Genomic DNA, 12,973 nt, shown 5'->3' with positions numbered 1-12,973 from the left:
ACCTGCCCTACCCTGTCCTCACCTGCCCTACCCTGCCCTGTCCTCACCTGCCCTACCCTGTCCTGTCCTCACCTGCCCTACCCTGTCCTGTCCTCACCTGCCCTACCCTGTCCTGTCCTCACCTGCCCTACCCTGTCCTGTCCTCACCTGCCCTACCCTGTCCTGTCCTCACCTGCCCTACCCTGTCCTGTCCTCACCTGCCCTACCCTGTCCTGTCCTCACCTGCCCTACCCTGTCCTCACCTGCCCTGTCCTGTCCTCACCTGCCCTACCCTGTCCTGTCCTCACCTGCCCTACCCTGTCCTCACCTGCCCTACCCTGCCCTGTCCTCACCTGCCCTACCCTGTCCTGTCCTCACCTGCCCTACCCTGTCCTGTCCTCACCTGCCCTACCCTGTCCTGTCCTCACCTGCCCTACCCTGTCCTCACCTGCCCTGTCCTGTCCTCACCTGCCCTACCCTGCCCTGTCCTCACCTGCCCTACCCTGTCCTGTCCTCACCTGCCCTACCCTGCCCTGTCCTCACCTGCCCTACCCTGCCCTGTCCTCACCTGCCCTGTCCTGTCCTCACCTGCCCTGCCCTGTCCTCACCTGCCCTACCCTGCCCTGTCCTCACCTGCCCTACCCTGTCCTGTCCTCACCTGCCCTACCCTGCCCTGTCCTCACCTGCCCTACCCTGCCCTGTCCTCACCTGCCCTACCCTGTCCTCACCTGCCCTACCCTGTCCTCACCTGCCCTACCCTGTCCTGTCCTCACCTGCCCTACCCTGCCCTGTCCTCACCTGCCCTACCCTGCCCTGTCCTCACCTGCCCTACCCTGTCCTGTCCTGGGGCTGTTGTCCTCCAGTGGTGCATCATAACCCCCCTGCACCTGTAACCTACTGGGAGATGTTCCATCATCTCAACCCCCCCCTCACACACACACACACTCTAGTGCACCCGGCACACACCAACAAGCCACTCTGATGCACCCCTCACACACCCCTACTCTCCTCAGAGGACAATCTCTCGCCCTCCTTAGTGTGGGGCATTCCAACGCCTTTACCTGTTCTACTGGTGACTTACGACAACTTTAAAAAGCTAAATGCTGCTACATTATCTAAGAGTCTCTTTTTTTGTATTATTACTTTGCGCACTACAAAAAAATTTGAGACCAAACTCGAGTGGAAGGGAAAGAGAGAAAAAAAATGTTCTGTTTACTTGCAGTCGTATCTTTTATTGTGGGGGGTTGAATGTAAATCGTTTGAAATTAAATAATATGGGCAAGTCTTAAAGTAACTGGAAGCCTGATGATGATGATAATGATGATGATAATGTCTTTATGTTCATTAGGTCGGTTGTGTACTTGTTCATTCCTGTGAGGTTTATTTAAAATAAAAAAATAAAATAGATTTAAAAAATAAAATAATATGCACAGTTAATGTGGTTCTGTCTTTGTCATGTGTAGCCATGACAACGTTTAGAGAGTCTGAGGTATCCCACTATCTGTGTGGACGAAGGTTAATTAAGATCAGATCTAGAATTGTCATCTGATCGGACGAGTCTCTTCAAAAGAAACATTTTAATGAATCTGCTAAAGCAACCAGACAAGACGAAACTGTTTGCCATGAATCCAAATCGGAGTGTTGTCCTGCGATGTTGTCGTACAGTATCACTTACAGTGAAAGGTCACCCTGGACTTGGTGGTCGTTCATTGATGGGGAAGGACGGGGTTTGAATAACGGAGTTTAGACTTCTACACTGATGCGAGAGAGGGCTTGATGTTGATGTACAGTATCGTAGTTCTGCTGTTTCAGACTTCCTCTTTAAATCAACCAGGTTCCTGTCCAAGAATGTCAATGCCTGGCACTTAAAATAACTCTGGAGAAAGTACTAAAGTGCTATGAATTTCCTTTAAAAAAATGTTATCTACTTCCTGTACCGTAGGGGGGAGTTTGGCCTTGTATCTAAACCGAGTTTACCGTGTTACCTAACGGAAGTGAAACTTCAGTTCGGACGCCATGCTAGAGTTTGGTTGTGGATCCTAGAAATTGTCCTTTTATGGCCCCAAAAAAAAAAAAGTCTGTTATTTTCTTTCCGTCTAATTGGTCAGTTTTTTCCTTGAGACAGAAGTGCCATATTGTATTTTTATTTCTCAAACCTTTTTCTCATGGAGACGACAGCAGGGTCACTAACTGAACTGGCCAGTACTTGGTTTGTTGTTTTAATGGTAGCTGCTTTTAAAAAATATTTTTAAAAAGATGTAAAGAGTCGAACGTTAGATGAAGAGGTAAAGGAGATGATTTGGTAATAAATGTATGAACTGAAGATTTAAATGAGACGGTGCGCCTGTACGGTTGTCACGGTTACCCATTGCCCAATAACATTGTTTGGGGTTTTTGGGGGGGGAGGCTTTCACGCAGGGTTGTTAATGGCAAAATCTGAAGGAGGAAGTGATGGAACCCAGATATGCAATGTAATGTAATATATAATTATCTAGTAGCTGCTTTAAAGTCAGTTACTAGTGGCTACAACCTGTCACTTAGCAAATGCTTGAGTAAAGAAAACAAATGCACTGTAAAAGAGATCCTATTGGTTAAAATAAACAAATATTATCTATATCGTGGATGTGTCATCTTCACTCTGTGTTTTATGTAATATTGTGCAGCCATGAACTGGTTTCTTTTCTTCAAAGCTTCTCACGTTTGGGCCTTTTGGGGTTTTCAACAAAGAATAATCAATCATGCACATAACAGGCTTTTGAGTTCAGACCAGTAAAACCTGTCCCCCTTACCTATCCAGGACAGGAGCTTGGCTGTACACCAATCACAGGACAGGAAGCTTGGCTGTACACCAATCACACTGAGACCCCCAACACTCTTCCCTCCACATGCCAACCCAGGAAGTAGAGCAGGTGGATTGGAGATCTCCTGCAATGCCGTCCCCCAAAGCAGGCTCAATTTCAACTTGTTAGGTAGAATAGTCAATTTTATTCCACCCTATGGCAACGCAGACCTGCGGGCCGACTGCGGACTCTCAATATCGAAGTTACCCTTCCCTGCTCTAAAGGCTACGATATCAGGACATGATCATGCATAGCCATCATGAGCTGTTGATCTTATTTTCTTCCAGACAGTTAACCTCGCGTTGTAATGGCTTTAGCCTCAGACGTTGGTAAGATGGCCTGACGAAGGGATCCAATGGGAGGTTGAGGCAGCAGGTGGCCTAGTGGTTAGAGTTGGACTAGTAACCAGCAGGTAGACTAGTGGTTAGAGTGTTGGGCCAGTAACCAGCAGGTAGCCTGATGGTTAGAGTGTTGGGCCAGTAACCAGCAGGTAGCCTAGTGGTTAGAGTGTTGGGCCAGTAACCAGCAGGTAGCCTTGGTTAGAGTGTTGGGCCAGTAACCAGCAGGTAGCCTAGTGGTTAGAGTGTTGGGCCAGTAACAGCAGGTAGCCTAGTGGTTAGAGCGTTGGGCCAGTAACCAGCAGGTAGCCTAGTGGTTAGAGCATTGGACTAGTAACCAGCAGGTAGCCTAGTGGTTAGAGTGTTGGACTGGTAACCAGCAGGTAGACTAGTGGTTAGAGCGTTGGACTAGTAACCAGCAGGTGGCCTGATGGTTAGAGCGTTGGACTAAGTAACCAGCAGGTAACCTAGTGGTTAGAGTGTTGGACCAGTAGCCAGCAGGTAGCCTGAGTGGTTAGAGCGTTGGACTAGTAACCAGCAGGTGGCCTGATGGTTGGGAGGCGTTGGACTGGTAACCAGCAGGTAACCTAGTGGTTAGAGTGTTGGGCCAGTAACCAGCAGTTAGCCTAGTGGTTGGGGGCCATTGGACTGGTAACTGTGGTGGCCTAATTGGTTAAGAGAGTTGGACTGAAATTGACAGCAGGTAATTCTAGTGGTTAGAGTGTTGGACTGGTAAACAGCAGGTAGCCTGGTGGTTAGAGTGTTGAGCCAGTAACCAGCAGGTGGCCTGGTGGTTGAAACGCATCGAACTAGTAACCAGCAGGTAGCCTAGTGGTTAGAGCGTTGGGCCAGTAACCAGCAGGTAGACTAGTAGTTAGAGCGTTGGACTAGTAACCAGCAGGTAGCCTAGTGGGTAGAGCGTTGGACTAGTAACCAGCAGGTAGCCTAGTGGTTAGAGCGTTGGACTAGTAACCAGCAGGTAGCCTAGTGGTTAGAGCGTTGGACTAGTAACCAGCAGGTAGCCTAGTGGTTAGAGCGTTGGACTAGTAACCGAAGGGTTGATAGATCGAATCCCCAAGCTGACAAGGTAAAAATCTGTCATTCTGCCCCTGAACAAGGCAGTTAACCCACTGTTCCTAGACCAGTTAACCCACTGTTCCTAGACCAGTTAACCCACTGTTCCTAGACCAGTTAACCCACTGTTCCTAGACCAGTCAACCCACTGTTCCTAGACCAGTCAACCCACTGTTCCTAGACCAGTTAACCCACTGTTCCTAGACCAGGTAACCCACTGTTCCTAGACCAGGTAACCCACTGTTCCTAGACCAGGTAACCCACTGTTCCTAGACCAGGTAACCCACTGTTCCTAGACCAGGTAACCCACTGTTCCTAGACCAGGTAACCCACTGTTCCTAGACCAGGTAACCCACTGTTCCTAGACCAGTTAACCCACTGTTCCTAGACCAGTTAACCCACTGTTCCTAGACCAGTTAACCCACTGTTCCTAGACCAGTTAACCCACTGTTCCTAGACCAGGTAACCCACTGTTCCTAGACCAGTTAACCCACTGTTCCTAGACCAGTTAACCCACTGTTCCTAGACCAGTTAACCCACTGTTCCTAGACCAGGTAACCCACTGTTCCTAGACCAGTTAACCCACTGTTCCTAGACCAGGTAACCCACTGTTCCTAGACCAGTTAACCCACTGTTCCTAGACCAATTAACCCACTGTTCCTAGACCAATTAACCCACTGTTCCTAGACCAGTTAACCCACTGTTCCTAGACCAGTTAACCCACTGTTCCTAGACCAGGTAACCCACTGTTCCTAGACCAGTTAACCCACTGTTCCTAGACCAGTTAACCCACTGTTCCTAGACCAGTTAACCCACTGTTCCTAGACCAGTTAACCCACTGTTCCTAGACCAGTTAACCCACTGTTCCTAGACCAATTAACCCACTGTTCCTAGACCAATTAACCCACTGTTCCTAGACCAGTTAACCCACTGTTCCTAGACCAATTAACCCACTGTTCCTAGACCAATTAACCCACTGTTCCTAGACCAGTTAACCCACTGTTCCTAGACCAGTTAACCCACTGTTCCTAGACCAGTTAACCCACTGTTCCTAGACCAGTTAACCCACTGTTCCTAGACCAGTTAACCCACTGTTCCTAGACCAATTAACCCACTGTTCCTAGACCAGTTAACCCACTGTTCCTAGACCAATTAACCCACTGTTCCTAGACCAGTTAACCCACTGTTCCTAGACCAGTTAACCCACTGTTCCTAGACCAGTTAACCCACTGTTCCTAGACCAGTTAACCCACTGTTCCTAGACCAGTTAACCCACTGTTCCTAGACCAGTTAACCCACTGTTCCTAGACCAGTTAACCCACTGTTCCTAGACCAGTTAACCCACTGTTCCTAGACCAGTTAACCCACTGTTCCTAGACCAGTTAACCCACTGTTCCTAGACCAGTTAACCCACTGTTCCTAGACCAGTTAACCCACTGTTCCTAGACCAATTAACCCACTGTTCCTAGACCAGTTAACCCACTGTTCCTAGACCAATTAACCCACTGTTCCTAGACCAGTTAACCCACTGTTCCTAGACCAGTTAACCCACTGTTCCTAGACCAGTTAACCCACTGTTCCTAGACCAGTTAACCCACTGTTCCTAGACCAGTTAACCCACTGTTCCTAGACCAGTTAACCCACTGTTCCTAGACCAGTTAACCCACTGTTCCTAGACCAGTTAACCCACTGTTCCTAGACCAATTAACCCACTGTTCCTAGACCAGTTAACCCACTGTTCCTAGACCAGTTAACCCACTGTTCCTAGACCAGTTAACCCACTGTTCCTAGACCAGTTAACCCACTGTTCCTAGACCAGTTAACCCACTGTTCCTAGACCAGTTAACCCACTGTTCCTAGACCAGTTAACCCACTGTTCCTAGACCAGTTAACCCACTGTTCCTAGACCAGTTAACCCACTGTTCCTAGACCAGGTAACCCACTGTTCCTAGACCAGTTAACCCACTGTTCCTAGACCAGTTAACCCACTGTTCCTAGACCAGTTAACCCACTGTTCCTAGACCAGTTAACCCACTGTTCCTAGACCAGTTAACCCACTGTTCCTAGACCAGTTAACCCACTGTTCCTAGACCAGTTAACCCACTGTTCCTAGACCAGTTAACCCACTGTTCCTAGACCAGTTAACCCACTGTTCCTAGACCAGTTAACCCACTGTTCCTAGACCAGTTAACCCACTGTTCCTAGACCAGTTAACCCACTGTTCCTAGACCAGTTAACCCACTGTTCCTAGACCAGTTAACCCACTGTTCCTAGACCAGTTAACCCACTGTTCCTAGACCAGTTAACCCACTGTTCCTAGACCAGTTAACCCACTGTTCCTAGACCAGTTAACCCACTGTTCCTAGACCAGTTAACCCACTGTTCCTAGACCAGTTAACCCACTGTTCCTAGACCAGTTAACCCACTGTTCCTAGACCAGTTAACCCACTGTTCCTAGACCAGTTAACCCACTGTTCCTAGACCAGTTAACCCACTGTTCCTAGACCAGTTAACCCACTGTTCCTAGACCAGTTAACCCACTGTTCCTAGACCAGTTAACCCACTGTTCCTAGACCAGTTAACCCACTGTTCCTAGACCAGTTAACCCACTGTTCCTAGACCAGTTAACCCACTGTTCCTAGACCAGTTAACCCACTGTTCCTAGACCAGTTAACCCACTGTTCCTAGACCAGTTAACCCACTGTTCCTAGACCAGTTAACCCACTGTTCCTAGACCAGTTAACCCACTGTTCCTAGACCAGTTAACCCACTGTTCCTAGACCAGTTAACCCACTGTTCCTAGACCAGTTAACCCACTGTTCCTAGACCAGTTAACCCACTGTTCCTAGACCAGTTAACCCACTGTTCCTAGACCAGTTAACCCACTGTTCCTAGACCAGTTAACCCACTGTTCCTAGACCAGTTAACCCACTGTTCCTAGACCAGTTAACCCACTGTTCCTAGACCAGTTAACCCACTGTTCCTAGACCAGTTAACCCACTGTTCCTAGACCAGTTAACCCACTGTTCCTAGACCAGTTAACCCACTGTTCCTAGACCAGTTAACCCACTGTTCCTAGACCAGTTAACCCACTGTTCCTAGACCAGTTAACCCACTGTTCCTAGACCAGTTAACCCACTGTTCCTAGACCAGTTAACCCACTGTTCCTAGACCAGTTAACCCACTGTTCCTAGACCAGTTAACCCACTGTTCCTAGACCAGTTAACCCACTGTTCCTAGACCAGTTAACCCACTGTTCCTAGACCAGTTAACCCACTGTTCCTAGACCAGTTAACCCACTGTTCCTAGACCAGTTAACCCACTGTTCCTAGACCAGTTAACCCACTGTTCCTAGACCAGTTAACCCACTGTTCCTAGACCAGTTAACCCACTGTTCCTAGACCAGTTAACCCACTGTTCCTAGACCAGTTAACCCACTGTTCCTAGACCAGTTAACCCACTGTTCCTAGACCAGTTAACCCACTGTTCCTAGACCAGTTAACCCACTGTTCCTAGACCAGTTAACCCACTGTTCCTAGACCAGTTAACCCACTGTTCCTAGACCAGTTAACCCACTGTTCCTAGACCAGTTAACCCACTGTTCCTAGACCAGTTAACCCACTGTTCCTAGACCAGTTAACCCACTGTTCCTAGACCAGTTAACCCACTGTTCCTAGACCAGTTAACCCACTGTTCCTAGACCAGTTAACCCACTGTTCCTAGACCAGTTAACCCACTGTTCCTAGACCAGTTAACCCACTGTTCCTAGACCAGTTAACCCACTGTTCCTAGACCAGTTAACCCACTGTTCCTAGACCAGTTAACCCACTGTTCCTAGACCAGTTAACCCACTGTTCCTAGACCAGTTAACCCACTGTTCCTAGACCAGTTAACCCACTGTTCCTAGACCAGTTAACCCACTGTTCCTAGACCAGTTAACCCACTGTTCCTAGACCAGTTAACCCACTGTTCCTAGACCAGTTAACCCACTGTTCCTAGACCAGTTAACCCACTGTTCCTAGACCAGTTAACCCACTGTTCCTAGACCAGTTAACCCACTGTTCCTAGACCAGTTAACCCACTGTTCCTAGACCAGTTAACCCACTGTTCCTAGACCAGTTAACCCACTGTTCCTAGACCAGTTAACCCACTGTTCCTAGACCAGTTAACCCACTGTTCCTAGACCAGTTAACCCACTGTTCCTAGACCAGTTAACCCACTGTTCCTAGACCAGTTAACCCACTGTTCCTAGACCAGTTAACCCACTGTTCCTAGACCAGTTAACCCACTGTTCCTAGACCAGTTAACCCACTGTTCCTAGACCAGTTAACCCACTGTTCCTAGACCAGTTAACCCACTGTTCCTAGACCAGTTAACCCACTGTTCCTAGACCAGTTAACCCACTGTTCCTAGACCAGTTAACCCACTGTTCCTAGACCAGTTAACCCACTGTTCCTAGACCAGTTAACCCACTGTTCCTAGACCAGTTAACCCACTGTTCCTAGACCAGTTAACCCACTGTTCCTAGACCAGTTAACCCACTGTTCCTAGACCAGTTAACCCACTGTTCCTAGACCAGTTAACCCACTGTTCCTAGACCAGTTAACCCACTGTTCCTAGACCAGTTAACCCACTGTTCCTAGACCAGTTAACCCACTGTTCCTAGACCAGTTAACCCACTGTTCCTAGACCAGTTAACCCACTGTTCCTAGACCAGTTAACCCACTGTTCCTAGACCAGTTAACCCACTGTTCCTAGACCAGTTAACCCACTGTTCCTAGACCAGTTAACCCACTGTTCCTAGACCAGTTAACCCACTGTTCCTAGACCAGTTAACCCACTGTTCCTAGACCAGTTAACCCACTGTTCCTAGACCAGTTAACCCACTGTTCCTAGACCAGTTAACCCACTGTTCCTAGACCAGTTAACCCACTGTTCCTAGACCAGTTAACCCACTGTTCCTAGACCAGTTAACCCACTGTTCCTAGACCAGTTAACCCACTGTTCCTAGACCAGTTAACCCACTGTTCCTAGACCAGTTAACCCACTGTTCCTAGACCAGTTAACCCACTGTTCCTAGACCAGTTAACCCACTGTTCCTAGACCAGTTAACCCACTGTTCCTAGACCAGTTAACCCACTGTTCCTAGACCAGTTAACCCACTGTTCCTAGACCAGTTAACCCACTGTTCCTAGACCAGTTAACCCACTGTTCCTAGACCAGTTAACCCACTGTTCCTAGACCAGTTAACCCACTGTTCCTAGACCAGTTAACCCACTGTTCCTAGACCAGTTAACCCACTGTTCCTAGACCAGTTAACCCACTGTTCCTAGACCAGTTAACCCACTGTTCCTAGACCAGTTAACCCACTGTTCCTAGACCAGTTAACCCACTGTTCCTAGACCAGTTAACCCACTGTTCCTAGACCAGTTAACCCACTGTTCCTAGACCAGTTAACCCACTGTTCCTAGACCAGTTAACCCACTGTTCCTAGACCAGTTAACCCACTGTTCCTAGACCAGTTAACCCACTGTTCCTAGACCAGTTAACCCACTGTTCCTAGACCAGTTAACCCACTGTTCCTAGACCAGTTAACCCACTGTTCCTAGACCAGTTAACCCACTGTTCCTAGACCAGTTAACCCACTGTTCCTAGACCAGTTAACCCACTGTTCCTAGACCAGTTAACCCACTGTTCCTAGACCAGTTAACCCACTGTTCCTAGACCAGTTAACCCACTGTTCCTAGACCAGTTAACCCACTGTTCCTAGACCAGTTAACCCACTGTTCCTAGACCAGTTAACCCACTGTTCCTAGACCAGTTAACCCACTGTTCCTAGACCAGTTAACCCACTGTTCCTAGACCAGTTAACCCACTGTTCCTAGACCAGTTAACCCACTGTTCCTAGACCAGTTAACCCACTGTTCCTAGACCAGTTAACCCACTGTTCCTAGACCAGTTAACCCACTGTTCCTAGACCAGTTAACCCACTGTTCCTAGACCAGTTAACCCACTGTTCCTAGACCAGTTAACCCACTGTTCCTAGACCAGTTAACCCACTGTTCCTAGACCAGTTAACCCACTGTTCCTAGACCAGTTAACCCACTGTTCCTAGACCAGTTAACCCACTGTTCCTAGACCAGTTAACCCACTGTTCCTAGACCAGTTAACCCACTGTTCCTAGACCAGTTAACCCACTGTTCCTAGACCAGTTAACCCACTGTTCCTAGACCAGTTAACCCACTGTTCCTAGACCAGTTAACCCACTGTTCCTAGACCAGTTAACCCACTGTTCCTAGACCAGTTAACCCACTGTTCCTAGACCAGTTAACCCACTGTTCCTAGACCAGTTAACCCACTGTTCCTAGACCAGTTAACCCACTGTTCCTAGACCAGTTAACCCACTGTTCCTAGACCAGTTAACCCACTGTTCCTAGACCAGTTAACCCACTGTTCCTAGACCAGTTAACCCACTGTTCCTAGACCAGTTAACCCACTGTTCCTAGACCAGTTAACCCACTGTTCCTAGACCAGTTAACCCACTGTTCCTAGACCAGTTAACCCACTGTTCCTAGACCAGTTAACCCACTGTTCCTAGACCAGTTAACCCACTGTTCCTAGACCAGTTAACCCACTGTTCCTAGACCAGTTAACCCACTGTTCCTAGACCAGTTAACCCACTGTTCCTAGACCAGTTAACCCACTGTTCCTAGACCAGTTAACCCACTGTTCCTAGACCAGTTAACCCACTGTTCCTAGACCAGTTAACCCACTGTTCCTAGACCAGTTAACCCACTGTTCCTAGACCAGTTAACCCACTGTTCCTAGACCAGTTAACCCACTGTTCCTAGACCAGTTAACCCACTGTTCCTAGACCAGTTAACCCACTGTTCCTAGACCAGTTAACCCACTGTTCCTAGACCAGTTAACCCACTGTTCCTAGACCAGTTAACCCACTGTTCCTAGACCAGTTAACCCACTGTTCCTAGACCAGTTAACCCACTGTTCCTAGACCAGTTAACCCACTGTTCCTAGACCAGTTAACCCACTGTTCCTAGACCAGTTAACCCACTGTTCCTAGACCAGTTAACCCACTGTTCCTAGACCAGTTAACCCACTGTTCCTAGACCAGTTAACCCACTGTTCCTAGACCAGTTAACCCACTGTTCCTAGACCAGTTAACCCACTGTTCCTAGACCAGTTAACCCACTGTTCCTAGACCAGTTAACCCACTGTTCCTAGACCAGTTAACCCACTGTTCCTAGACCAGTTAACCCACTGTTCCTAGACCAGTTAACCCACTGTTCCTAGACCAGTTAACCCACTGTTCCTAGACCAGTTAACCCACTGTTCCTAGACCAGTTAACCCACTGTTCCTAGACCAGTTAACCCACTGTTCCTAGACCAGTTAACCCACTGTTCCTAGACCAGTTAACCCACTGTTCCTAGACCAGTTAACCCACTGTTCCTAGACCAGTTAACCCACTGTTCCTAGACCAGTTAACCCACTGTTCCTAGACCAGTTAACCCACTGTTCCTAGACCAGTTAACCCACTGTTCCTAGACCAGTTAACCCACTGTTCCTAGACCAGTTAACCCACTGTTCCTAGACCAGTTAACCCACTGTTCCTAGACCAGTTAACCCACTGTTCCTAGACCAGTTAACCCACTGTTCCTAGACCAGTTAACCCACTGTTCCTAGACCAGTTAACCCACTGTTCCTAGACCAGTTAACCCACTGTTCCTAGACCAGTTAACCCACTGTTCCTAGACCAGTTAACCCACTGTTCCTAGACCAGTTAACCCACTGTTCCTAGACCAGTTAACCCACTGTTCCTAGACCAGTTAACCCACTGTTCCTAGACCAGTTAACCCACTGTTCCTAGACCAGTTAACCCACTGTTCCTAGACCAGTTAACCCACTGTTCCTAGACCAGTTAACCCACTGTTCCTAGACCAGTTAACCCACTGTTCCTAGACCAGTTAACCCACTGTTCCTAGACCAGTTAACCCACTGTTCCTAGACCAGTTAACCCACTGTTCCTAGACCAGTTAACCCACTGTTCCTAGACCAGTTAACCCACTGTTCCTAGACCAGTTAACCCACTGTTCCTAGACCAGTTAACCCACTGTTCCTAGACCAGTTAACCCACTGTTCCTAGACCAGTTAACCCACTGTTCCTAGACCAGTTAACCCACTGTTCCTAGACCAGTTAACCCACTGTTCCTAGACCAGTTAACCCACTGTTCCTAGACCAGTTAACCCACTGTTCCTAGACCAGTTAACCCACTGTTCCTAGACCAGTTAACCCACTGTTCCTAGACCAGTTAACCCACTGTTCCTAGACCAGTTAACCCACTGTTCCTAGACCAGTTAACCCACTGTTCCTAGACCAGTTAACCCACTGTTCCTAGACCAGTTAACCCACTGTTCCTAGACCAGTTAACCCACTGTTCCTAGACCAGTTAACCCACTGTTCCTAGACCAGTTAACCCACTGTTCCTAGACCAGTTAACCCACTGTTCCTAGACCAGTTAACCCACTGTTCCTAGACCAGTTAACCCACTGTTCCTAGACCAGTTAACCCACTGTTCCTAGACCAGTTAACCCACTGTTCCTAGACCAGTTAACCCACTGTTCCTAGACCAGTTAACCCACTGTTCCTAGACCAGTTAACCCACTGTTCCTAGACCAGTTAACCCACTGTTCCTAGACCAGTTAACCCACTGTTCCTAGGACCA

General features: G+C 48.2%; 1 protein-coding gene across 1 annotated transcript in view; it reads right to left on the bottom strand.

The window, feature by feature from the left end:
• Positions 1-3,076: 3,076 nt before the first annotated feature.
• The window catches only part of LOC123990884 (myotubularin-related protein 4-like), a 98,511-nt gene continuing 88,614 nt past the window's right edge, over positions 3,077-12,973 (bottom strand). The window contains exon 16 of the mRNA XM_046291852.1: positions 3,077-3,158. Coding sequence (XP_046147808.1) covers positions 3,077-3,158 — 82 coding nt within the window. The remainder of the gene's footprint in view (positions 3,159-12,973) is intronic.

This window comes from Oncorhynchus gorbuscha, linkage group LG02, assembly GCF_021184085.1.
Source record: "Oncorhynchus gorbuscha isolate QuinsamMale2020 ecotype Even-year linkage group LG02, OgorEven_v1.0, whole genome shotgun sequence".
Lineage (NCBI taxonomy): Eukaryota > Metazoa > Chordata > Actinopteri > Salmoniformes > Salmonidae > Oncorhynchus > Oncorhynchus gorbuscha.
The sequence above is the reverse complement of the archived record's forward strand: the minus strand, read 5'-3'. Positions and strand labels throughout refer to the sequence as shown.